We start from the raw sequence: 24883 nt of genomic DNA on the forward strand, positions 1-24883 counted from the left end.
TTTTCTTTTATGTGATAACCTTATGTTACTTTTGTTAAAAGTTCATTGACAGCCTCAAGTGAATATGACTGACCAGCATGGTAATCAAATTGCAAAAAATTAAACTTACGATCACTGAAGCCAGCTTTCACTTTGGGATCTGTCATGCCCATCAGCTGAGATCATAATAAACCCTTGTTGTAGACTCTCCCACCAGAAGAAACATTTCTCTCAAACATCTCAATCAACTCATTCAATCAGCTTAAACACTTAAATTAGATTACTCCTTAATTTTCTACATTAAAGGTAATACAAGCTTCGTCTGTGCAACCTGTCCTCATAGTTTAACTCTTTTAGCCTCAGGAAAATTCCAGTGAGTTCAGGCTGCACTCCTTCCAAGGCCAATATATCCTTCCTGTGGTACAAAACCTAGAACTGAACATAGTTCTCCAGATATAGTCTAAATAGAGCTCTGTAGAACAGGAACATAACTTCCATAAGGACAGTTGGTTCAGGTGAAAAGTTGTGGCTTATCTTTTCTCTTTAGGATGGTCCTGGAATAAAGTAGACAAGGAGGAGGCTGGAAGAACACAGCAAGCCAGGCAGCATCAGGAGGTGGAGAAGTCAATGTTTCGGGTATAACCCTTCTTCAGGACTGGGTTTTGACAAAGGACAGCAGAACTACTGTTGATTGATGTGGTCAGTCAATTCTGGTGATGGATGGGTTAACCAGTTGAGAACAAGATACACTCAAACCTTCACCCTCTGGATTGAGAAGCAGGAGAATGGACAGGTAAAGAGAGACTAAAGGTAGTTTTGGCAATAAGGGTGTAGAAGGCAAATATGCGGGAGTGGTTAAACTAGGTTGAGTGATTCGAAAGTTTTGTGGTGAGTGGAGGGACAAAGGACAGAGAGTTGGGAATGAGAAAATGTGCAAGTTTTCTCTGAGATTCTTTTGTAAGGTGATCCTGATTTCAAGTACATGGTAGAATCAACCCTGCTTTAGTTGGTGATGTGAATTATAGACAGATTTTCTTCAGCTGACGGGTGTTTGACTAATAATATGGGAATGTATGTTCTCTCCTGTCTGGAAGGACTACTGTTCTGAGTATGGAGAAGGAATAGGGAATGAATCTACAGACCTGAATTTCTTCAGTCCATCACACCTCAATGTCATAGCTGTGTGATATGTTCATCTTACACTCTTCGAGAGCTCATTTCGTGTTCTGCGAAATATCTTAAATCATTTTCAAACACTTTGTTACTTTTGTTGATTCAAAGTTAAAGATAAATATGTTATTGTTTGTATGTTGTTGTACTGATCTTCTGTTTTAACTTATAATTCACAAGAAGTTTATTTTTAGCTTAACCCAGTTTAACCAATTTATCAGCATTGTGTATTCCTATTCACTGAAATACTCAGGATCCTACAGCAACGGTCCTCGACACCAATGATTTCAACTAGTGTTGTGATTGAAACTGAGAATTATCCAAGTCTGCCAAGAAATTTTGTTCTTGGATTTTGCTACAAGCTCAGCTCACAGATTATTGACCGGGTAGTCCATCCATCTCTTATAAACAAACACATTTAGTATATCAAGAGTTTGAGAGAACAAAACATCAAGCAGACCCAATGTCTGACTAACTATGTAACCTGGCTAGTAATCTGTTATCTGATCTTGTAGCAAATTCCAAGAAGCCCCATACCATTACCAAAATCTTAACCATGGAAAAAAAAATATAGGTGTATTCTGAGGAACTGACCTGCAAAAGAGATCAACAATATGAAAAACAGGTGCAAAATATCAAAATATCTAGAGGAGGGTAGGATGTGCAGGGAGGTTTTCAGGAAAGCAATTAGGAGAACAAAAAGATGGCATGAAAAAATGTTGGAAGGCAAGGTTAGGAAGTATCTGAGGTATTAATGGGACGGGATGGCCGAGTGGTATTATTGCTGGAATGTTAATCCCGAGACCTAAGTCATAACCTGGGCGCTCGGATTTGAATCCCACCACGGGCAGATGGTGGAATTTGAATTCATTAAAAATCTGGAATTAAGAGTCTATTGATGACCGTGAATCCATTGTCGAAAAAAAAACCTATCTGGTTGACTCATGTCCTTTAGGGAAGAAAACCACCATTCTTACCTGGTTTGGCCTAAGGTTGACTCCAGCCCCACAGCATGTGGTGGTTTCTTAATGAGTTAACCCTTATCTAATTACCTCTGAGCAATAAATGCTAGCCGAGCCAGTAAAGCCCTTGTCCTGTGAATGAATGAAAAAAAAATCTACAAATTTATTAAGGGGAACAGAATAACCAAGGAAAGAGTAGGACCTATTAGGACCATAGAGTCATAAAAATGTACAGCATGGAACCAGAACCTTCGGACTAACTTGTTCATGCTGACAAGATACGCTAAACTGATGTAGTCCCATTTGCCAGCACCCGGCCCATATCCTTCTAAACCCTTCCTATTCATAGAACATAGAACATAGAACATAGAAGAATACAGCGCAGTACAGGCCCTTCAGCCCTCGATGTTGCGCCGATCAAAGCCCACCTAACCTACACTAACCCACTATCTTCCATATACCTATCCAATGCCCGCTTAAATACCCATAAAGAGTGAGAGTCCACTACTGCTACTGGCAGGGCATTCCATGAACTTACGACTCGCTGAGTGAAGAACCTACCCCTAACATCAGTCCTATATCTACCCCCCCTTAATTTAAAGCTATGCCCCCTTGTAATAGCTGACTCCATACGTGGAAAAAGGTTCTTACTGTCAACCCTATCTAACCCCCTAATCATCTTGTACACCTCTATCAAATCACCCCTAAACCTTCTTTTCTCCAATGAAAACAACCCCAAGTGCCTCAGCCTTTCCTCATAGGATTTTCCTACCATACCAGGCAACATCCTGGTAAACTTCCTCTGCACCCGTTCCAGTGCCTCCACATCCTTCCTATAGTATGGCGACCAAAACTGCACACAATATTCCAGATGCGGCCGCACCAGAGTCTTATACAACTGCAGCATGACCTCAGGACTCCGGAACTCAATTCCTCTACCAATAAAAGCCAGTACGCCATATGCCTTCTTCACTGCACTATTTACCTGGGTTGCAACTTTCAGAGATCTGTGTACATGGACACCAAGATCCCTCTGCTCTTCCACACTACCAAGTAGTCTACCATTAGCACAGTAATCCATCTTTTTATTACTCTTACCAAAGTGAATCACTTCACACTTAGCTACATTGAACTCCATTTGCCACCTTTCTGCCCAGCTCTGCAGCTTCTCTATATCCCGCTGTAACCTGCCATATCCTTCCTCACTGTCTACAACTCCTCCGACTTTCGTATCATCCGCAAACTTGCTCACCCAACCTTCTAACCCTTCCTCCAGGTCATTTATAAAAATGACAAACAGCAATGGTCCCAAAACAGATCCTTGCGGAACACCGCTAGTGACGGCACTCCAAGATGAACCTTTGCCATCAACTACTACCCTCTGTCTTCTTCCAGAGAGCCAATTCCTAATCCAAACCTCCAACTCACCCTCAATGCCATATCTCTGTATTTTCTGCAGTAGCCTACCATGGGGGACCTTATCAAACGCCTTACTAAAATCCATATATACCACATCTACCGCTTTCCCCTCATCTACCTCCTTAGTCACCTTCTCAAAGAATTCAATAAGGTTTGTGAGGCACATCCAGATGCCTTTTAAATGTGGGAATTGTACCAGTCTCCACCACTTCCTCTGGCAGCTCATTCAATACACGCACCACCCTCTGTGTGAAAATGTTGCTCCTTAGGTCTCTTTTATATCTTTCCCCTCTCACCTTAAACCTATGCCCCTCTAGTTCTGGATTCCTCTACCTTGGGGGGAAGACCTTAGCTATTCACCCTATCCATTCCCCTCATGATTTTTTAACCCTCCATAAGGTCACCCCTCAGCCTCCAACGCTTCAAGTTTCACAACATCTTTCCTATATGAGGGAGACCAGAACTGCACACAATTTTCCAAAAGTGGCCTAACCAATGTCCTGTACAGCCACAACATGACCTCCCAACTCCTGTACTCAATGATCTGACCAATAAAGGCAACATACCAAACACCATCTTCACTACCCTGTCTACCTGTGATTCCACTTTCAAGGAGCTATGAACCTGCACTCCAAGGTCTCTTTGTTCAGCAACACTTCCCAGGGCCTTACCATTAAGTGTATAAGTCCTGCCCTGATTTGCCTTTCCAAAATGCAGCACCTCACATTTATCTAAATTAAACTTCATCTGCCACTCCTCAGCCCATTGGCCCATCTGATCAAGATCCTGTTATACTCTGAGGTAACCTTCTTCACTGTCCACTACACCTCCAATTTTGGTGTCATCTGCAAACTTACTAACAATGCCTCTTATATTCACATACAAGTTATTTATATAAATGACAAAAGGCAGTGGACCCAGCACCAACCTTGTGGCACAAGTCTCCAGCCTGAAAAGGAACCCTCTGCCTCTGTCTCCTATCTTCAAGCCAATTTTGCATCCAAGTGGGTAGCTCTCCCTGTATTCCTCGTGATTTAACCTTGCTAACCAGTCTATCATGCTGAACCTTGTCGAATGCCTTGCTGAAGTCCATATAGACAATGTGCACTGATCTGCCTTCATCAACCTTCTTTGTCACTTCTTCAAAAAACTCAATCAAGCTAGTGAGACATCTGTGCAATAAGCTGGAGGACATTGGTAGAGTGTTAAATGAATACTTCAAGTCTGACTTTACTGGGAGAAGGAAGATGAAAGTACTGCACAGAATTCGAGAAAATGGGATGTGAAGGTCTTTTGGAGACTGATGATAAGAAATGGGGAGGTATTGCAGGGTTTGGTGGATTTGAAACTGGAAAAATCCCCAGATCCGGAAGCGTTGTATCCCTGGCTGCTGTGGGAAATGAGGGAGGAAATTACAAGGGCCTTGACCCAAATTTTTAAATCTCCAATAGCCACAGGGGAGTGGAGGACTGGAGCACAGCTATTGTGGTTCCACCTTACAAGAAGAGTGGTAGAGATAGACCAGGGTTCTGTAGACAAGTGAATCTAACATCAGTGGTCAGCAAACTATTGGAGAAAGTAGTGAAGGAGAAAATTAATCTCCATTTAGAGAAGCAAGGTTTGATCAGGGATAGTCAGCATGACTTTGTCAGAGAGAGGTCATGTCAAACAAATCTCATGGAACTTTTCAAGGAGGTTCCAAGTGTTTGGAGGAGGGTATTTTATATGGATTTCAGCAAGGCCTTTGACAAGGTCCCACGTGGAAAACTGATGCGATCCAGGATATCTTGGCAAGATGGATCCAAAATAGGCTTAGTGACAGAAAACAGGATGAAAGTTGGAAGGCTGATGTGTGACTGGAGCCCGGTGTACAGTGGTGCACCACAGGGATCAGTACTTGGTCCCTTATTGTGAATGATATTCATTAAGAAGTAGACGAGAATGCAGAAGGCTTGACAAGTAAATTTGTGGATAACATAAAGATTGGCCGGGTGGCTAATGTGGGGAGGAAGGTGTCAGGTCCAGGAAGATATAAATTAATTTTGTCAGATGGGCAGCTCAGTGGCAGTTCAAGTTAACTAGGAGAAAGTGAGGACTGCAGATGCTGGAGATCAGAGTTGAGAATGTGGTGCTGGAAAAGCACAGCAGATCAGGCAGCATCCAAGCAGCAGGAGAATTGACGTTTCGGGCATAAGCCCTTCATCAGGAACGGTTTCCTGATGAAGGGCTTATGCTTGAAACATCGATTCTCCTACTGTTTGGATGCTGCCTGATCTGCTGTGCTTTTCCAGCACCACACTGTCGCAGTTTAATTTAACTCTGATAAATGTGAAGTGACGCACTTTGGAAGAGGGAATAAGACAAGTTAATACTCAATGAATGGCAGGACATTGGGAAGCTCAAAGGAACAGAGGGATGTTGAGGTGCTTTTTCATAGATCCCTAAAGGTGGCAGGACAAATGAATAGTTTAGTTAAGAAAGCATACAGGGCACTTGCCTTTTTCAATTGTGGTGTGGTTTATAAGAGCAGGAAGGTCATGTTTGAGCTGTACAGAACTTTCGTTAGGCTGGAGTATTGTTCTGGTCGCACTATATAAAGAATGTGATGCACGAGAGAGGATGTAAGGAGATTCCATAAGACCATAGATCATAAGATATAGGAGCACAAATTAGGCCATTCAGCCCATTGAGTCTGCTCCACCATTCAATCATGGCTGATAGGTTTCTTAACTCCATTTTCCAGCTTTCTCCCCGTAACCTTTGATCCCCTTGGGAATCAAGAACCTATCTATCTCTGTTTTAAATATACTCAGTGACCTGGCCTCCATAGCTTCCTGTGGCAATGAATTCCATAGACTCACCACTCTCTGGCTGAACAGGTTTCTCCATCGCTCTGTTCTTAAAGGTCTTCCCTTTACTCTCAAGCTGTGCCCTCGGGTCCTTGTCTCTCCTGCCAATGGAAACATCTTCCCAACGTCCACTCTGTCCAGGCCATTCAGTATTTAGAAAGTTTCAATCAAATCCTCCCTCATCCTTCTAAACACTATTGAGTCTAGTCCCAGAGTCCTCAAATGTACCTCATATGTTAAGCCTTTCTGACATGGAATCATTCTTGTGAACCTCCTGTGGACCCGCTCCAGAGCCACAACATCTTTCCTGAGGCTTGGGACCCAAAATTGCTCACAATACACCAAATGCGGTCTGACCACAGCCTTATAGAGCCTCAGAAGTACATCCTTGCTTTTATATTCTAGTCCTCTCAAGATTATCAATGACATTGTATTTGCCTTTTGACCTACCAATTCAACCTGCAAATTTACCTTGAGAGAAATCTGGACTAGGCCTCCCAAATCTCTTTGCACTTCAAATTTATGAATTTTCTCCCCATTTAGAAAATAGTCCATGCCTCTACTCTTCCTATCAAAGTAAATGCTCTCACATTTTCCCATGTTATATTTCATCTGCCACTTCTTTGGCTTTTAACCTGTCTAAATCTTTTTGCAACCTCCCTGCCCCCTCAGTACAACCTGCCCCTCTACCTATCTTTGTATCATCTGCAAATTTAGCCAGAATGCCCTTAGTTCCTTCATCTAGATCATTAATGTATTAAGTGAAACATTATGGTCCCAACACTGACCCTTGTGGAACACTACTAATCACTGGCTTCCATCCTGAGAAGGACCCTTTTATCCCATTCTCTGCCTTGTGCCAGACAGCCAATTTTGTATCCATGCTAGTACCTTTCCTCAAACAACCTGGGCCCTTATCTTACTCAGCAGCCTCTTGTGCAACACCTTATCAAAGGCCTTCTGGAAGGCAGATAGATAACATCCATTGGTTCTCCTAGGTCTAACTCCTTGTTACCTCCTCAAAGAATTTTAAGAGATTTGTCAGGCATGACCTCCCCTTGATGAAACCATGCTGACTTTGCCCTATTTTACCATGTACTTCCAAGTATTCAGAAATCTCATCCTTCACAATGGACTCCAAAATCATATCAATGTTAGGCTAATTGGCCTATCATTTCCGTCTTTTGCCTTGTTCCCTTCTTAAACAAGGGGATTACATTTTCGATTTTCCAGTCCTTTGGGACCCTCCCTATTTCCAGTGATACCTGAAAGATCACGACTAAAGCCTCCACTATCTCCTCAGAACTCTAGGGTAAAGTCCATCTGGTTCAGGCAATTTATCCATTTTCAGACCTTTCAGATTTTCCAGCATCTTCTCCTTGGGATGATGGGATGTTGCTTGGGATGGAGTTTTTCAGCTTTGAAGGGAGGCAGGATAACTGGTATGGTTTTCTTGAGAGCAGAGAAGGTTGATAAAGGTGTATAAGATTATGAGAGGCATGGACAGGGTGAATAGAAATCACTCAAAATGTTCCTATCAGCATCATTAGCAGCAAACACAGCTGTCAAGATGCATAGCTTCAATATTCAAACACCTCAAAGAACTGCAAACAAAGCTCAAATTCTACTTCCCTGCAGCAAATGTGAAAGGCTATGGCTGGGTGTGTGATCCATTTAGTTCAATGTCTTCTAATTTATCACAAAAACTGATGCTAAAAGAGAAAGAGGAAAATGCAGAGCTTTGAATGTACCGTACAATGAAGCAGAAATTTAGAGACGTGTCTTTGTACGCCTTTTCACTGACTGAATATCCAAGGATTTCTGAATATGCTAATGCTGTGCTCTTGCTGTTTGTGACAGCATAACTCTGCAAGCTGGCATTTTCAACATAGGCAGTGGCTCAGTGGTTAGCACTGCTGCCGCACAGTGCCAGGGACCCAGGTTCGATTCCACCCGCGGGTGACTGTCTGTGTGGAGTTTGCATATACTTCCCGTGTCTGTGTGGGTTTCTTCCGGGTGCTCCGGTTTCCTCCTACAATCCAAAGATGTGGAGGTGACTTGGCCATGCTAAATTGCCCATAGTGTTAGGCACATTAGTCAGTGGTAAATATAAGGTAGGAGAATGGGTTTGGGTGGGTTACTCTTCGGAGAGTCGGTGCGAACTTGTTGGGCCAAATGGTCTGTTTCCATACTGTAGGGAATCGAAACAATCCAATCTAATCATACATGAAAACTAACAGGAGGGACTGCTTGTCAGTGAAAAAACGATTCCGTCCCAAACCCTGTGCACACTGGCAGGCCCAGGTTTCCCATTAACCCACTCTTTTAACCTGTTTACTCTTCATTTTGTTTGATCCATTGTTCATGAGCAATGAGAAATAGCTGAGTTGAGCAGAATTTGAAAATGTGCTTGTACTCACAGTCGAAGATGGTGTATTTTTTCTGGTGGATTTGCAATGTTAACATATTTGATCCTTCTTTAGCTTGTTGTGAGTACTATGTTGGGGGTACGTTTGCTTAGTTGGCTGGATGACAGGTGAGTGAAGCCAACATCATGGGGTTCAATTACTGCACCAGCTGAAGTTACATGAAGGACTCTCCTTCTTCAATGCTCCTCTTGCCTGAGGTGTGGTGACCCTCAGATTACACCATCACCAGTCATCCTTCTCCCTAATGGGAGAACAGCCCTAGATCTGGTAAGACTGTGGTAACTTTACCTCCACCTTTGCACTATCTTGCAAATCTCTCCAGTAAGGCTGTAACTGCAAATACTTACAAGTAAATGTGATATTTATGAGAGATAGTTTGAGAAAGGGGAAGATGCAGCAAAATCTGTGTCGCAGTCACTGAATGTAAGTCTGCAGGCGCAGTAGAAAGTGAATAAGGCAAATGGTATGTTGGCTTTCATAGCGAAGACAATTGGAGTACAGGAGCAGGAATGTCTTCCTGTAATTATGCAGGGTTTGGTAAGATCACTCCTGTAGTATTGTGTGTCTTTTTGGTCTCCTGATCTGAGGAGAGATGTTCTGGCTAAGGAGGGAGTCCCATAAAGGTTTATCAGACCGATTCCTCACAAAGTAGGACTAATGGATTGGATCAGTTAGGGCTAAGTTATTCACTAGAGTTGACAAGAATGAGGGAGTTCTCATGGAAACCTATGAAATTCTAACAGGACAAGACAAAGTAAATGCAGGAAGGATGTTTCCAATGACTGGGAGTCTAGAATCAGATGTCACAGTCTAAGTGTATGACACAGGCTATTTTGGACTGAGATGAAGAGAAATTTCTTCACCCAGACAGTGCTGAGCCTGTGGAATTCTCTACCACAGAAAGAGGTTAAGGTCAAACCATTGAACATTTTCAAGAACAAGTGCGATACAGTTCTTAGGGCTAAAAGAATCAAGGTTATAAGGTAAAAGCTGGAACTGAGGACTGAGTAGGGGGCCTTCCTTACAGAAACCAGAGTCTAGATTATAGTGATGCTGGAAAAGCACAGCAGGTCAGGCAGCATCCGAGGAGCAGGAAAATTGACGTTTCGGGCAAAAGCCCTTCATCAGGAATACAGGCAGAGTGCCTGCAGAGTGGAGAGATAAATGAGAGGAGGGTGGGGAGAAAGTAGCATAGAGTACAATAGGTGAGTAGGGGTGGGGATGGAGGTGATAGGTCAGAGAGGAGGGTGGGGGAAGGTAGCAAAGAGTACAATAGGTGAATGGGGGTGGGATGAAGGTGATAGGCCGGAGAGGAGGGTGGAGCGGACAGGTGGGAAGGAAGATAGGCAGGTAGGACAGGTCATGGGGACAGTGCTGAGCTGGAAGTTTGGAGCTGGGGGGAGGTGGGGAAGGGGAAAATGAGGAAACTGGTGAAATCCACATTGATGCCCTGGGGTTGAAGTGTTCCGAGGTGGAAGATGAGGCGTTCTTCCTCCAGACGTCTGGTGGTGAGGGAGCGGCGGTGAAGGAGGCCCAGGACCTGCATGTCCTCGGCAGAGTGGGAGGGGGAGTTGAAATGTTGGGCCACTGGGCGGTGTGGTTGATTGGTGCGGGTGTCGCGGAGATGTTCCCTAAAGTGCTCTGCTAGGAGGCATCCAGTCTCCCCAGTGTAGAGGAGACCGCATCGGGAGCAACAGATACAATAAATGATATTAGTGGATGTACAGGTAAAACTTTGATAGATGTGGAAGGCTCCTTTAGGGCCTTGGATGGAGGTGAGGGAGGAGGTGTGGGCACAGATTTTGCAATTCCTGCAGTGGCAGGGGAGGGTGCCAGGAAGGGAGGGTGGGTCTTTTTTGTCCATATTATGAACACAGACTGTGGCCATCAAGTCCTGGAGTGGGACCTGAACTTAGAGCTGCAGACTCAGAGGCAGGAGCATTACCTACTCCTCAACTAGACCCCCTACTTTCCCCATCAACGGCTCCATAACTCCCAATTCACAGGAAGCATGCATTTCCCAACGAATAAAACGTCTGCATTTAGATATCAAATTTTAAGGGATCAAAAAGCTTTTTACAGCCAATTACACACTTTTTAAAAAAATGTGATATTTGGTGCTTTGTAGTAAACACAGCAACCAGTGTGTACATATCAAGCTCTCACAAACTATATGTGGGGGAGAGTGGGAGGTTTGTGCCCCAGTGGATAGCACTGCTGCTTCACTGCGCCTAGGTTGAATTCCAGCCTCGGAACTGTCTGTGTGGAACTTGCACATTCTCCCCCTGTCTGCGTGGGTTTCTTCCAGCTGTTCTGGTTTCCTCCCACAGTCCAAAGGTGTCAGGTTAGGGTGGATTGGCCATGCTAAATTGCTCACAGTGTCAATGGATGTGCAGGCTAGGTAGACTCGCTAGGGTTAGAGGGATGGGGTGGGTTTGGATGGGATGCTTTTCAGAGAGTTGGTACGGACTCAGTGGGCCAAATGGCCTGCTTCCATACTGTCGGAATTCTATGATCATGACCATTTTATCTGTTTTGGTGAAATTGATCATCAGATTTATATTTGCCAGCGTTCACAATAATACATAGCAACATGTCAAAATGATATTTCCTGGAGAAGGACTCCAATCATGCTCCTCAATTTTGTATCCAATTTTGTACCTTCTATTATGGACAGGTTTTATAACACCCAGACCAATATATGCATCTGTGTCAACACAGGCAACAGCTTCGAACCAAATACTTATTCACGTTGACCAAAGGAAACAGTGCCCCCGAGCATCCCCACAATAACCTTGCCTTTCCATTAGAGATCTGCTTTCAGATCATTCTTCTTGCTAATTGGGCATTATAGTCTTTTCTTCTGTTTACTGCTCATGCTGAACTCACTGGAATCCAACCATGCAAAATTTATCCTCCTGTCAGGTCAGTCCTGTGTTTTTCTTTAACCTACATTACAGTATTGACAATTAAAGAGATGCCAACTGAAAGACTTTCTTAAGAACACCTCAATAATACATACAAGTAATGGCTGTTCAACATTAAGCATATGTCTAGTAAAATATAATAACTTTAGCCTTGTTAATTTGAAAAATATATCCACAAGTTAATAAGGAAATTAAAAAAAAATCACTGGGGCCAAGTTTCCAAGGGACAGAGTTAAAAAGCAGGGAAGTTTTGTTGAACTTGTACCGAACCTTGGTTAGATCACATGTGGAGTGCTGCACACAGTTCTGATCTCCATAATGAAAAGGGACATTAGGGAAAAAGCATTGGTATGGAGGATATTGAGAATTGGGAGTTTGCAATAGTCAGGTGTATCTAGACATTGAATGTTTTTGAAAAGGAGACTTTGCCATGAAAAAGATACTGGCAACAGCAGGAGTGTTGCATTTGCAATGAACGAACTGTTTTGGATGGAGAGGTAGAGTCTGAAACATGATCAGAGAGAGATCACATGACCCAGTTTGTGGGCAGGACACAGATTTGAATGCTTTTCTTCCTTTCTCTGAAACACCTTTCATTAAACCTCCTGAGCTAGAAGCACTGGAACATCTTTCCATCGTGAAGTACATTGATGCATCCAAGAATTCTTGGAGGAGGATCCAGAATCTACCACCAATGTTCCAGATAAAAAGAACTGAGGTAATCAAACCTGATTCCCTGTGCCAAAGTGACTTCACTTAACACCAATTTCATGAAGCTATGAATAATTATTTTATCTAAATTTAAAAGTTGCTGAATCAAAGCACTTTTAAAGTAACACTTAGCAGAGTTTCAGCTTTTCCAGGTCAGGAGATTTGTGTGTATAAGGACAGTTATAGATATTTGCAATGTCCAATTCTTTAGCTAATAGGCTTTAGACCTTCCTTTGAATATGTTTTGTTTGCGATGAATAAGTTCTTCTCTTGATACTGAAGGAACTAGCTGATTTCTGCTTGATCCTGAGATAAATACTATCTGATACCTATATCATTAGCAATATCACCCCCATTTTCAGTTCAGACTGTTGTGGAGGAATGTGAATATGGAAGAATGGCACAAGAAAAAGAATCAGTTCATTTCTCCAAATTCAGTGCTTTAAAAATTCAGCTAAAAGATGGAACTCCTCAGCAGGTCAGGCAGCACCTGCAGAGAGAAACAGAAGTAAATATTTCAGCTCAAAGGCTCACCGGAGGTCAGTTGGAGTGTGGGTAGCTCTTCCTTTGGTCAGTGAGCAGCCCTCACCTCCCCCTTACCTACACCAGTGACTCCTCTCCCACATCAAATGCAACATCCCTCATTATCTTCCCTCAGAGTTGATCAATCTCCTGAGTGACAGATTCAGTCCCAAGTCATTCCCCAAGGACTGTCTCTCTCTGATTATCGTCTTACTCCCCAAATCAGAGTCAATTCATGGACAAATTCACCCGCTCAGGCCCAGAGCTATTCCCCAAGAAATACCCATTCCCCAAGCAGTTGCCTCTTCCAGTCTCCTCGCTGATTCTCTCTACCTTCCTGAATCACCCCCTCCGATGTCCATCTCTGATAAGTCTGTCTCCTCTTTCCCTTTCAGAAATAAGACTGACATTATTCATCCGCCACTTCCCACATTCTCCAACTATCCCTCCTGAACACACCGACATTAATGCTGCGCTTCCGTAATTATGAACTTGTATCTATTTTTTGCTTTCATTCCTCCTTCCTCTCAAAGCTTCTCCAAGATCAGCATTTTCCAGAGGCCCAGCTCCTCTTCCCATTCATTCCTTTTCTGCCCCTTTCCTGTACGTGTGCTGATGCCAAAACTGCAGAGTTCTGATCTGCTTCAAACACATCCGAGGATACACATCCCACACTGATGTTGTCAGTTTGAAATCCTCTGAAGATAAAGATTGCTATTCCCACACTAGAAATCTCTGTCAAACATTTACCAGGGGAACTGAGACAGCAGCTGCAATAAGTGAGGTTTTATTCAGATGGGACAATGACAAGTTTAAATCCCCACCTGATCTGCTGCTCAAAGTCACCTCCATTTCCCAGGTCAGTTTCCCAAGTTTCAGGAAACTCATGTTGCTCCAGAAATATTTGGATTGACTGTGAGAGACGTCAATCAGAGAGTCCACCCACTCTGCCCATTGTCTCCTCTTCCTCTTCCAGAGCTGGTTCACTTCCTATAGGGACTGAAAACCAAGTGAGGAGATGGTGAGTGAAGGAGCAGCTTTTATACAAATTGTATCCCATAATATCCACACCAATCTTCAGGCAGTCTGACTATCCTGTGGGCAATCAGGGGTGGAAATGTCCCTTATACTGTGTGAGAAGATCCAGCTGAGAGAGCTGTTTACTCGGTACTTTGTGTTGAACTGTTTGACTGGAGCTGTGTGTTGGATATTGAGTGTGTTTATTGGAAACATTTCCCTCTGATTTTCAGGCTACGTTTTGTTGTTGGCTCATTCCTGAATATGAGAAGACGAGGTGTAATTATTTGGGAGGTGCAGAGTGTCTGAGGAATCTTACTGATTTTCGAATGTTGAGTTCAGTGTGTGTTGGGAGCAGGTTGTTATCCTGTGGACTGTCTGTGTTTTGGGATTTTGGTGTTGTCTGTCTATTCAAATCCCTTAAAGATTTCTCACTCCTCAACCTCAAGTATCCCCACCCCTCACCCCCACCTCTATTGTCCTCAGGCAAGATTATTATCTGTGGAGAGAGAAACTGAATCAACGTTTTGATCCTGATGACTCTCTTCCACACAGATGCTGCAACACCTGCTGAATGTCTCTGGCACGTTTTGTTTTAATCTGATATTCAGCGTTTGGGGTGCTTTGTTTTTGGGCAAGAGGAGAACTTGAATTGATATAGAACCTTTCACAAGCACCATTTGTCCAAATATACTTGCCGGACAAGTTTTGAAATGTGGTCATGTTGTACTGTAGGAAACATGACATCTAATGTGCGATGGGAGTGATGAGATAATATATATTTTTAAATAGTATTGGTTGAGTTGTTGTTACATATGATGATAACCTTTAAGAGATGAGAATTTTGGAAATCTTTCAGGAATCACATGAAAACGTTTCATATTAGGACTAATTGCCTCAGCAATCCTGACAAGGTAGCAAGTATACTAAATGATAGAAAAGATAGGCACCCATTTCAAGACTAAACACTCCACAATTGTACTGTTTGTCCTGCTATCTGCAGAATGGAAACCAGTCCAACATGTATCTTAGTTTCCAAAGGATTTGTTTCTCCTGTTTTACTGAATTGTAATTTTGACTGACTGTTAAAACTTGCCTCTCTAAATTTCTCTAAATTTTCAGAGAATTTTGGAACTGACTGTCAATACTGACACTCCCTCGAGTGTTCCCTTCTCAGAGAACATCAGGATGAATGTTTTATAGCAGTTTTTGAGTGGCACGGTAGCTCAGTGGTTAGCACTGCTGCCTCACAGCATCAGGGACCTGGGTTCAATTCCAGACTTAGGCGACTGTCTGTGTGGAGTTTGTCTCTGGGGGTTTCCTCCGGGTGCTCCACTTTCCTCCCACAATCCAAAGATGTGCAGGTTAGGTGGATTGGCCATGCTAAATTGCCAATAGTGTCCGGGGATATGCAGGCTAGGTCGGATAGCCATGGGAAATGCAAGCTTACGGGGTTAGGGTAGAGGGGTGAGTTTGGCTGGGATGCTCTTCGGAGGGTCGGTGCGGACTGGTTGGGCTGAATGGCCTATTTCCACACTGTAGGATTCTATGATCTTCTATGATCGAATGTTTCTCCAACAGGTAGTCAGTAAAATACCATGGGGTCCTTTCCCACAACAGTTGTTGTTTCAAATGCAGGGAAATAAATGTCGAGATTACAAGAAGATGTTTCTCCAGTGAGGGCATTTGCTGCTGATCGGCTCAATCACCTTCATTCAGGCTGAGCCAGGACATTGGGATAGGCAATGAGTTTGTGGAGGACAAAAGGAAGGGAATACACGAGTCAGAAGGTGAGTTGATGAGCGCTTGAAGCTGGAATCAACTAGGGGTTCAGATGGTTAGACGAGTCGTAGCTCATTGGAAGAGGCTCTGAGTTGGCAAGTGTTGGCATTTAAGAAGCAGCAAGACAGTGAATAGGTCAGGGGATCTGAGATTCTCTCCCCTGCATGTGTGTAGGGCCCTCCAAAGAATTATAGTGAAGATGGGAGAGCAAGCCATATCAGCCCAAGTAATTTATCACAGATGTACGATGGTGCGGGAGGAGGCCATTTGTGCCTGCACTGGCTCAATTATCTAACACCAATCTCTGCATTTCCCCCTTACCCCTGCATAGCATTACCATCCAAAATAATCCAACGCCTTCTTGAATGCTCTAAGTGAACCAACCTCCACCATATTTCCAGGCAATGTATCCATACCTCACACCATCTTGTCTGAAAAAAGACTTTGTTCTCACAGCACTCTTGCTTATTTGTCCTTCACTTTAAACTGATGACCTCTCATTCTTGTTTTCTTACAAGCAGACACAGCTTTCCCTACTTATTGTACCCAGCTTGCTCATTATTTTGAATCCATCAATCAAATCTGCTCTCAGAATTCTTCATTCCAAGGGTAACAGTGCCAACCTCTACAATCTATCCTCATAACTGAAGTGTCTCATTCCTGGAACCATTCTTGAGAACTGCTTTTGCACTCTCTCCAATGTATTCAAATCTTTCCCATCATGTGGTGCCCACAATTGTACACAATACTCCAGCTGAGGTCTAATAAGTGTCAGGTACAAGTTCAACATTACCTCTCTGCTGTTGTACTCTATGTCCCTGTAAATGAAGCCAGGAACACTGTGTGATTTATTTACTGCTGTCTCCATCTGTCCTGCCACCTTCAATGATCTGTGTACAGGTACATCAAAGTCCTTCTGCTCCTCAACCCTTTAGAATGTTACACCCTAATTTATATTATCTTTCAGTGTTCTTCTGACCAAAGTGCATCACCTCACACTTCTCTGCATTGTACCTCATCTGCCAGCTATCCAACCACAGCATCAACTTGTCAATGTCCTTTTGGAGTTTTACACAGTCCTCCTCAACAATTTAGAATTCTTCCAAGTTTAGTGTCATCTGCAAACTCAGAAATTATCCCCAGCACACCAAGATTCAGTTCAGTAATTTACATCAAGAAAAGTGAGAGTTTCAATACTGACCACCCTCCCAAAAAATCTCCATTACAAAAGCTTAAAAATATCGATTGACCATTACTTTCTGATTTCAATCACTCAACTGATTTTGTATCTGTGTTGCCATTGTCCCTCTTATACTATGATCGGTAACTTCCCTCACAAGTGTATTGTGTGTAACTGTATCAACTATCTTCTGGAAATCCATGTATACCACATTAACAGCATTCCGCTCATCAAGCCTTTCTGTTAACTCTTCAAAAAAACCCCGCACATTAAATGTGATTTCCCCTTTAGAAATCCATGCTGCTCTTCCTAATCAACCAACCTTTCTCAACATAACTACTGATTTTAAACCAAATAATTATTTCGAGAAGTTTCCCCACTCTCCAACCTAAACTAACAGGTTTGTAATTGTCCAGGTTAGCCTAACAGCATTGTTTTGAACACGACCACAATGTTTGCAATCTTCGAATCCTATGCACCTTGCAGGAGTCTGGGGAAGCCTGAAAGAATACTGCCACTACCTCCTCACATTCTATCCTTGGTGCCTTCAAATCCTTGGATGATTCTCACCTCGTCCTGGGGTCCTTAATGCCTACAATCTATCCAAGACTAGTACTTCATTCAATCTGAACTCTTCTAGTAACAGAGTTTCTTCCTCTGTCACCATGGCCTGGGCAGCATTCTCTTGTAAAGCCAGATGCAAAAGATTCATTTGACCCCTCAACGATGCCCCATTTCTCCATCTGTACATCTTCTTATTTGGTCTTTGATTGTGTCTACTTCTTTATCTACTCTTTACTGTTTATATGACTATTGAAGATTTGCTTCTTTGTCTCCACCTCTCATAAGCACAGGTTTGTGTGTGTGTGTCCCCGTATACCTTTACAGTGAGTAAGCCACACATAACATTCCCCCTTCTCCACACAAAGACTATCCACAGGCTGGAAGTGAAAGAATAACAAGAGGAGTCAGCCTCTTCAAAGAACCAGGGATAGCTGAAGGAAATCATACTTTCCTTTTCCTCTTTTACAGAAGGATTGCACCATTCTACACTAGAGAATACAGAGAAGATAGACACTACCAGATTCATTCCTGCCCGAAATGTCGATTTTCCTGCTCCTCGGATGCTACCTGACCTGCTGTGATTTTCCAGCACCATACTAATCTTGACTAAAGATCCTGACCATCACCTAAGGAACAACTGCACAGCTGTGGGAAGACATCCAGTCCTTTCACAGCATTGCTCAACACAGAGAAGGTTGGGCAGTGAAACTATCATCTGGAAATCGGTCAGGCCAGGGGAGCTTTGACACATGATCAGATCTGAAACTGGTCAGTGGTGTGGAGCCTTCCATCAGAACCAGTCTTTCTGAAGGTTCGGCTGTGGGTGATCGATCAGGGTGAGGCTGGAAAGAAGAATGAATACAGTCCAAGTGTGGTGAGAGCTTCAACTATTCATCAAGCCTTGTGACTCACTGACTCAATCCTACAGGAGAGAGGCTGTTTAAGTGTGAGGTGTATGGGGAGAGCTCAGCAGGTCATTGAGATTTGTCAACATGCAAGATCCATCTGTGGTACCAGAGCTAAACAACTACATGGAGAAGAAACCATTCAAGTGTGAGGTGTGTGACCGAGCCTTTTCACATCCATCAACGCTCATGCAACACCGACGCATTCATACAGGGGAGAAACCATTCACATGTGAGGTGTGTGACAAATCATTCTCACGGTCATCACACTTTCGTGTACACCAACGTATTCACACTGGGGAGAAACCATTCACCTGCGAGGTGTGCAGCAAATCCTTCTCAGAGTCAGCGACCCTCCGCAAACATCAACGCATTCACACTGGGGAGAAACCATTCACGTGTGAGGTATGTGATAAATCATTCTCACGGTCATCAATCCTCCGTGCACACCAACATACTCACAGTGGGGAGAAGCTGTTCACCTGCAAGGTGTGTCATAAAGCCTTCACGCTGTCATCAAACCTCATGCGACATCAGACAGTGCACACTGGGGAGAAACCCTTCAAGTGTGAGGTGTGTGACAAAGCTTTTGCAATATCGACAAGGCTCCTCATTCACCAGAGCATACATACAGAGGAGAAACCCTTTCGGTGTGAGGTTTGTGAGATGGCTTTCACCCAGTATTCCCATCTCCTGACACACCAGAGGATTCACACAGGGGAGAAACCATTTAAGTGTGAGGTGTGTGAACGAGCCTTCACACAGTCATCGACCCTCATGCAACATCGACGCATTCACACTGGGGAGAAACCATTCACATGTGAAGTCTGCAACAAATCATTCTCGCAGCTAACAAATCTCCGTGCACACCAGCGCATTCACACGGGGGAGAAACCGTTCAGATGCCAATTGTGTGACAAATCATTCTCGCGGTCATCAACCCTCCGTGACCATCAGCGCATTCATACAGGGGAGAAGCCATTTACATGTGAGATGTGTGACAAAGCCTTCAGACACTTTTCGACACTCCTAGTTCATCAGAGAATCCACACAGAGAAGTAATTCATAAGTAATATTTCCAACAAACATTTCCTGAAGTTTTCATGCCTCCTGAACACCTTTCAGTTTATCCAGGAATGAAACCATCCAGGTGTGAGGTTGTGAAAAGGCTTTCATACAGTCAGACTATTGCTTTGTCTTGCAACACACTCATTCACAACAGAGAAATCCTGTCAGTGTGAGTTCTCTCAAAAAACCTTCATACATTTGTAAGACCTCCTGAAATATCAGTGATCCCTCATGGGAGACAAACTCTTTCCGTTCTGTATCATTTGCAAATTTGGAATTTGCATCCTGTGCATCATTTGGTCAGGTCAGGAAAGGCAAGGATTCCTAACCCTGAGTGCTGGGCAATTCCACGAAAAACATTGCCTCAGCCTGAAAAACATCTGTTAATTATTACTCTCTGTTTCCTGTCACTCAGCCAATTTTGTAAACATTCTGTCCCTTTTATTCCTTGTGTTATATGTTTGCTCACATGTTTGTTGGGTGTAGCACTTTAATAGACATCATTTTGAAGTCCATATCTGCAATATTTCTCTTGTCAACCCTCCCTGTTTGTTAAATACAAATTACCCTTAATTTATTTTTATTTGTTCATGGAATGTAGACATCGCTGGCTGGGTCAGTATTTATTGTCCATTCTGCATTGCCCAGAAGGCATTTGAAAGTCAATCACATTGCTGTCAGTCTGGAGTCACATGTAGGTCAGACCAGATATGGATGGTCGAGTTGCTTTCCCAAAGGGCATTAGTGAACCAGAAAGGTTTATTTACAACAATCAACAATGGTGGCATGGTCATCATTTGGCCAGCTTTAAATTTCAGTGTTTTATTGAATTCATATTTCGCCATCTGCTGTGGTGGGATTTGAACCGATGTCCTGAGGGCTGTAGCCTGGGTTTTTAGATTACTAGTCCAAAGACGTTACCCACTATGCCACTGCCTCCCCAGGTTAATAAATTCATTTTGGCTTTAATTATTCCACAGTTGTCCAGGTGACTATTAAATCTGCCTTGAACAATTCTTTCCAGAAGTTTCCCCACCACCAGAATTAAACTAATTGGCCTTTAGTTGCTGGTCTTACCTTTGTACTGTTTTTTGAACAAGGATGTATCATTTGCAGTTCTCCAGTTCTCTGTAACCATTCCCAGTGTCAGGAATTCGGGAACGATATGGCCACTGTCTCAAGACAGTCTTCACTTTACCTTCTCCTCAGGCAAGGGTTTAAGTTGAGAAGGAGGGATCATCATGGAGGTCACTGTGGTGTAATAACGATGTGACATGTTCACCTTACACTCTTTCAAGATTCACTTCATGTTCTGAAAAAGATTCAGTAATTTTCAAATGCTTGATTATTTTGCTTAAATCAAGTTTTGGTCCAAGCTGAATATTATGTTGTCTGTCTGTTCTCTTTTAGCTGAACTCCATACTATTTGATTTGACAGCATGGTGTGTTCCTATTCACCAAAACACTCAGGACCTTACTGTAAGAGTCCTGTATACAATACAAGGGTCTGTGTCACTGTGGACCTTGGTATACTTTATTCATCAATGAATTTATAATTTCCAGTTCACAGGAAGCAGAATATTTCCCTCAGAAAGTATTACTTGCATTTATACCAACTTCCACGATCTCAAGGCAATGAAAAGCACCTTAACAGCCAAGGAAGTGCTTTCTGAAATGTAATGTGCACATATGATTTCACAAATCATACGCACCTACAAATGGCAATGTGTCAACCTCCTTGCTCAAATCTCTGGAGTGAGAATTGAATCCAGAACCTTCTGACTCACAGATAGGTGTAACTAACCCACAACTGACAATAACTTACACCTGTCTGTGATATTTAGTTTCCAAGTAGTTTAGTCCCACTACTGTGTTCGAATGCTTTTCCTCCTGTAAACAAGAAGCCTGAAAGACTTCACTTATAGTAACTAGATCGAGCTGTAAGTGTCAGTGTTATCCTTGTGTCTGGGTTCCTGAAGCTGTGAAAGGTGGTAAAGCCCTTGGTTACAGAAGTGAAAACTGATGGAAAAATGGGCAGATTCCAGGAATGAGGAAGAATCCACAGACTAGATACTGATAGAGGATACCCCATGTAAAACAAAAACCCAAACAATTTAAAATTCCATGAGCTCAAGTACACCCCAGAACAACCATTTACTATCGTAAAATCTCTGGTATTACTCAATAAGACAATACAATATACCCTCCCCCATTAGATGCACTGTTGTTTCAGGGCTTCAGGATCTTGCTACAACTTTGTGAAGGTGTCATGGAGCTCCACACCATTAAGCATAAATAGCACAATATTGATGGAGTTATAACACTAGACTGGAATCTTTGGACATAAGAACTTTAGAGACTCTGACTTTAGAGACTCTTTAGAGACTCCTTATCTCTTGTAACTTTATGTCACAGGCTAACATGTACAGCCATATTTCATACGAAAGTATAATAAATAGTATCAATTTGAAGTCTAAACTTGAAGTTAGTTCTTGACTTTGTCTTCTCGACCCACCTTCTTGAGCGTAAACTTCTATAATATGACATTAAAACACAACAAAACTTGATGGCAATAATGTGATTCATTGTGTGGAAAGTCACAACAACAGTGAAAATCAAGGAACAGACCTGAGATTGTCTAGTGAAGAGAAGAATTCAAAAGAAATAATTTTTCAAGAAATCATTGGTGTAACTCTCAGAGCAGCTGGTAACAGGAAGAGTCACAGAGGAAAAATCTCCAAAAAGACCACAACAACACTAGAAGTCTCAGAAAGCCTTTTCTAGCCAGTAATTGGTGAAACAAGTCTCTTAAAAATAAAATAGTGAGAACAGTTAAAGCCCACGAGCATCTAAGGGAATTAATCCAGATGGAATGATTGCAATAAGATTGGCCAATTGAAAAGGCACCCAAAGCAGATTAGATATCTAAGGGAAGGGATCAAAAAATGCTGTGACACTCTGAAAAATTGCCCTAGGGTGTAGAGTTAAGACTTCTAAAAGTGAGTTAACAAATCTCTGAACTATTTGCTCAATTGCAAAAATAACAGCAGATGTTAAAATTCAGACACAATCTTAATTCTGATTGAAAAGGAAGAAAAAGAAATCAGGTACAAAAAATTGTTATTGAAATTTGAAGTACCAAAGCCCTAACAGGGAAGTTAATGAAATCTTTATTATGTTGATCATTTGAACTATAAATTTAATTATTTAGCAGCTAAGATACTTTATCAATTTTATTCATTAAATATCAGGTAAAGAAAATATTTGTGAATCTGACCATGTGATGTCAAAATCAGTGCAATGCAGGAAAACATTGGGTGAACAACTTCACTGTAAATATCTTTGATACAGTCCAAAAAAATTATTGAAGTGTTGTGTGAAACCATTTTAAGAACGTTTCTGCCCATAGATCCTTTAGAAATCATTCAGCCATCTTGAAAAAGGAATATCTTCATTAATCTTTATGATGACCCCATAATTGTTAAAGGAAACCTGAACTTTATACTGAAAACAGTATTTAAATGTTTCTGCTGTTTAACAGCTTTTAGTTTTATTACTATAATAAGTCTTTAAAGCAATAAAGATTCAACAACTTTAGTCAACAGAATAAAAACCAAAAGAACTGCTGATGCTGGAAATCAGAAACTAAAACAGAAAATGCTGGAAAAGCTCAGCAGTTCTAGTAATATCTGTGGTGAGAAATCAGTTAACGTTTTGGGTTCAGTGACCCTTCCTCAGAACTTTAGTCAACACTGGATGCAATAAGATAACAACTAGAGTGTAGTAAAGAAGTTTTGGCAGTTACATGAAAAATTTTTGGAATGCTTTCTGGGTCCTAAATTCATGATTGAGGTTGTTAATAGAGTTTTAGTCTCTTTTCTTGTTGAAAAAGAGTAAGCAAAAATGTTTCATTTACAACAGTTCAGGCTTTACAGACTCTCATCAGGGCTCAGTCTATTCAAGGTAGATACTATTTCAAGACTCATGGTTGATTTATTCATATATGAGTGCTTCTGGGTCTGTTGTATTCTGTCACACTCAGAAACAGCGCTGTCTTGACCAGCCTCACCAAATAACCTTAACGACATCAGAGAGGAACTAAAGCAGGATCACAGTCCATTGTTGACTGTAAGCTTGCATCCAATGATAGCCTGGAGCTCAGTTCACAGACTGTGTCACAAAGACTTAGTTGAACAGCAATACTTCATTATTGTCAAGGATTTGTTGGCAATTCCCTGTTACTTGCAGGGTGACATTCTTCAGAAGAGTCACCAAAGACATTTAGATATATGCAAATACTGAGCAATAGGTTGATGGCCAAGGATCTCAAAACAGTTATTGCTAATTGTGACCCATATGCTATACATTAGTAATAAATAATGGGAACAACTTTTCCTACCAAATTTCCTGAGAGACCTTGTTTCTATTTGTCCATGTTTATCTATGAGAGTGATTCTTACCCCCTTGTGGTCAACCAGTTGTGCACCAAAAAGTGCCAGTACATCTGATGGACTGCTAAATGCCACAAAATGCTCGTACCTCCAATAGATCTCCAGCAGTGTGCCACTCCAAAACACCAGTACCTCTTGTGCATCACCAGTGGGGTGCTATGAAGTACCAGATCCCATTCCAGGCATGCTATCAGAGCAACTGATTCTGATCTGTTGGAAGCCAGCAGAGGATGAGCAATTCTATCAACTTTTTTCTAAGTGTTTCTACTTTTGTCACTAACGTTTCTATTCCAACCATCAAGATGGATGAATCAAGATGAAGACCTGGGGAGGGTTAGGAGAGATGAGGAATAACTGTACTGTGAATTTTATACAAACAAGTAACCCAGGTAATTGAGAATGGATGTAACTGTTAATCAATGTTGATGATTTTTTAGAATTCATTCATGGAATGTAGGCATCACTGGCTAGGCCAGCATTTATTGCCCATCTCTAACTGTCCAGGGGGATACAAAGAGTCAATCACATTGCTATGGGTCTGGAGTCACAGATTGGGTAAGGGTGGCAGTTTCCTTCATTAAAGGACATTGGTGAACCAGATGGGTTTTTCTGACAATTGGCAATAAATTCATGGTCATCATTAGACTCTTAATTCCAGATTTTCTTGATTGAATTCAAATTCTACCATCTGCTGTGGCAGGATTCGAACTTGGGGCCTTGGAATAACAGTTCAGTGATAATGCAACTAAACTATCACCCCTTCTGCAGTGAGGGGGATAAAATCTTGGAGAGAGGTGTTGTGAAGGTTTTAGGGCACTGAAGCAACCTTATGAAGCGGTCACAGAGCTCCACATCACTGAACATAAATAGTACCATGTGGGTGGTGTTCGAACATCAACACTACACTGGGACTCTTAGATAATAGAGCTTTCTGAAGAACATTTGTAC

The 24883-nt window shown here is 42.2% G+C and overlaps 2 protein-coding genes across 2 annotated transcripts in view; both read left to right on the forward strand.

The window, feature by feature from the left end:
- Positions 1 to 21962, forward strand: part of LOC140455596 (uncharacterized) — a 45382-nt gene extending 23420 nt beyond the window's left edge. The window contains exon 3 of the mRNA XM_072550509.1: positions 18463 to 21962. Coding sequence (XP_072406610.1) covers positions 18463 to 19478 — 1016 coding nt within the window. The 3' untranslated portion in view covers positions 19479 to 21962. The remainder of the gene's footprint in view (positions 1 to 18462) is intronic.
- Positions 1 to 24883, forward strand: part of LOC140455614 (uncharacterized) — a 36734-nt gene that overhangs the window by 2622 nt on the left and 9229 nt on the right. Inside the window, exon 2 of the mRNA XM_072550543.1 lies at positions 527 to 772. The gene's annotated coding sequence lies outside the window, so the exon portion shown is untranslated. The remainder of the gene's footprint in view (positions 1 to 526; positions 773 to 24883) is intronic.

The sequence above is a fragment of the Chiloscyllium punctatum genome, chromosome 30 (assembly GCF_047496795.1).
Source record: "Chiloscyllium punctatum isolate Juve2018m chromosome 30, sChiPun1.3, whole genome shotgun sequence".
Taxonomy (NCBI): Eukaryota; Metazoa; Chordata; class Chondrichthyes; order Orectolobiformes; family Hemiscylliidae; genus Chiloscyllium; species Chiloscyllium punctatum.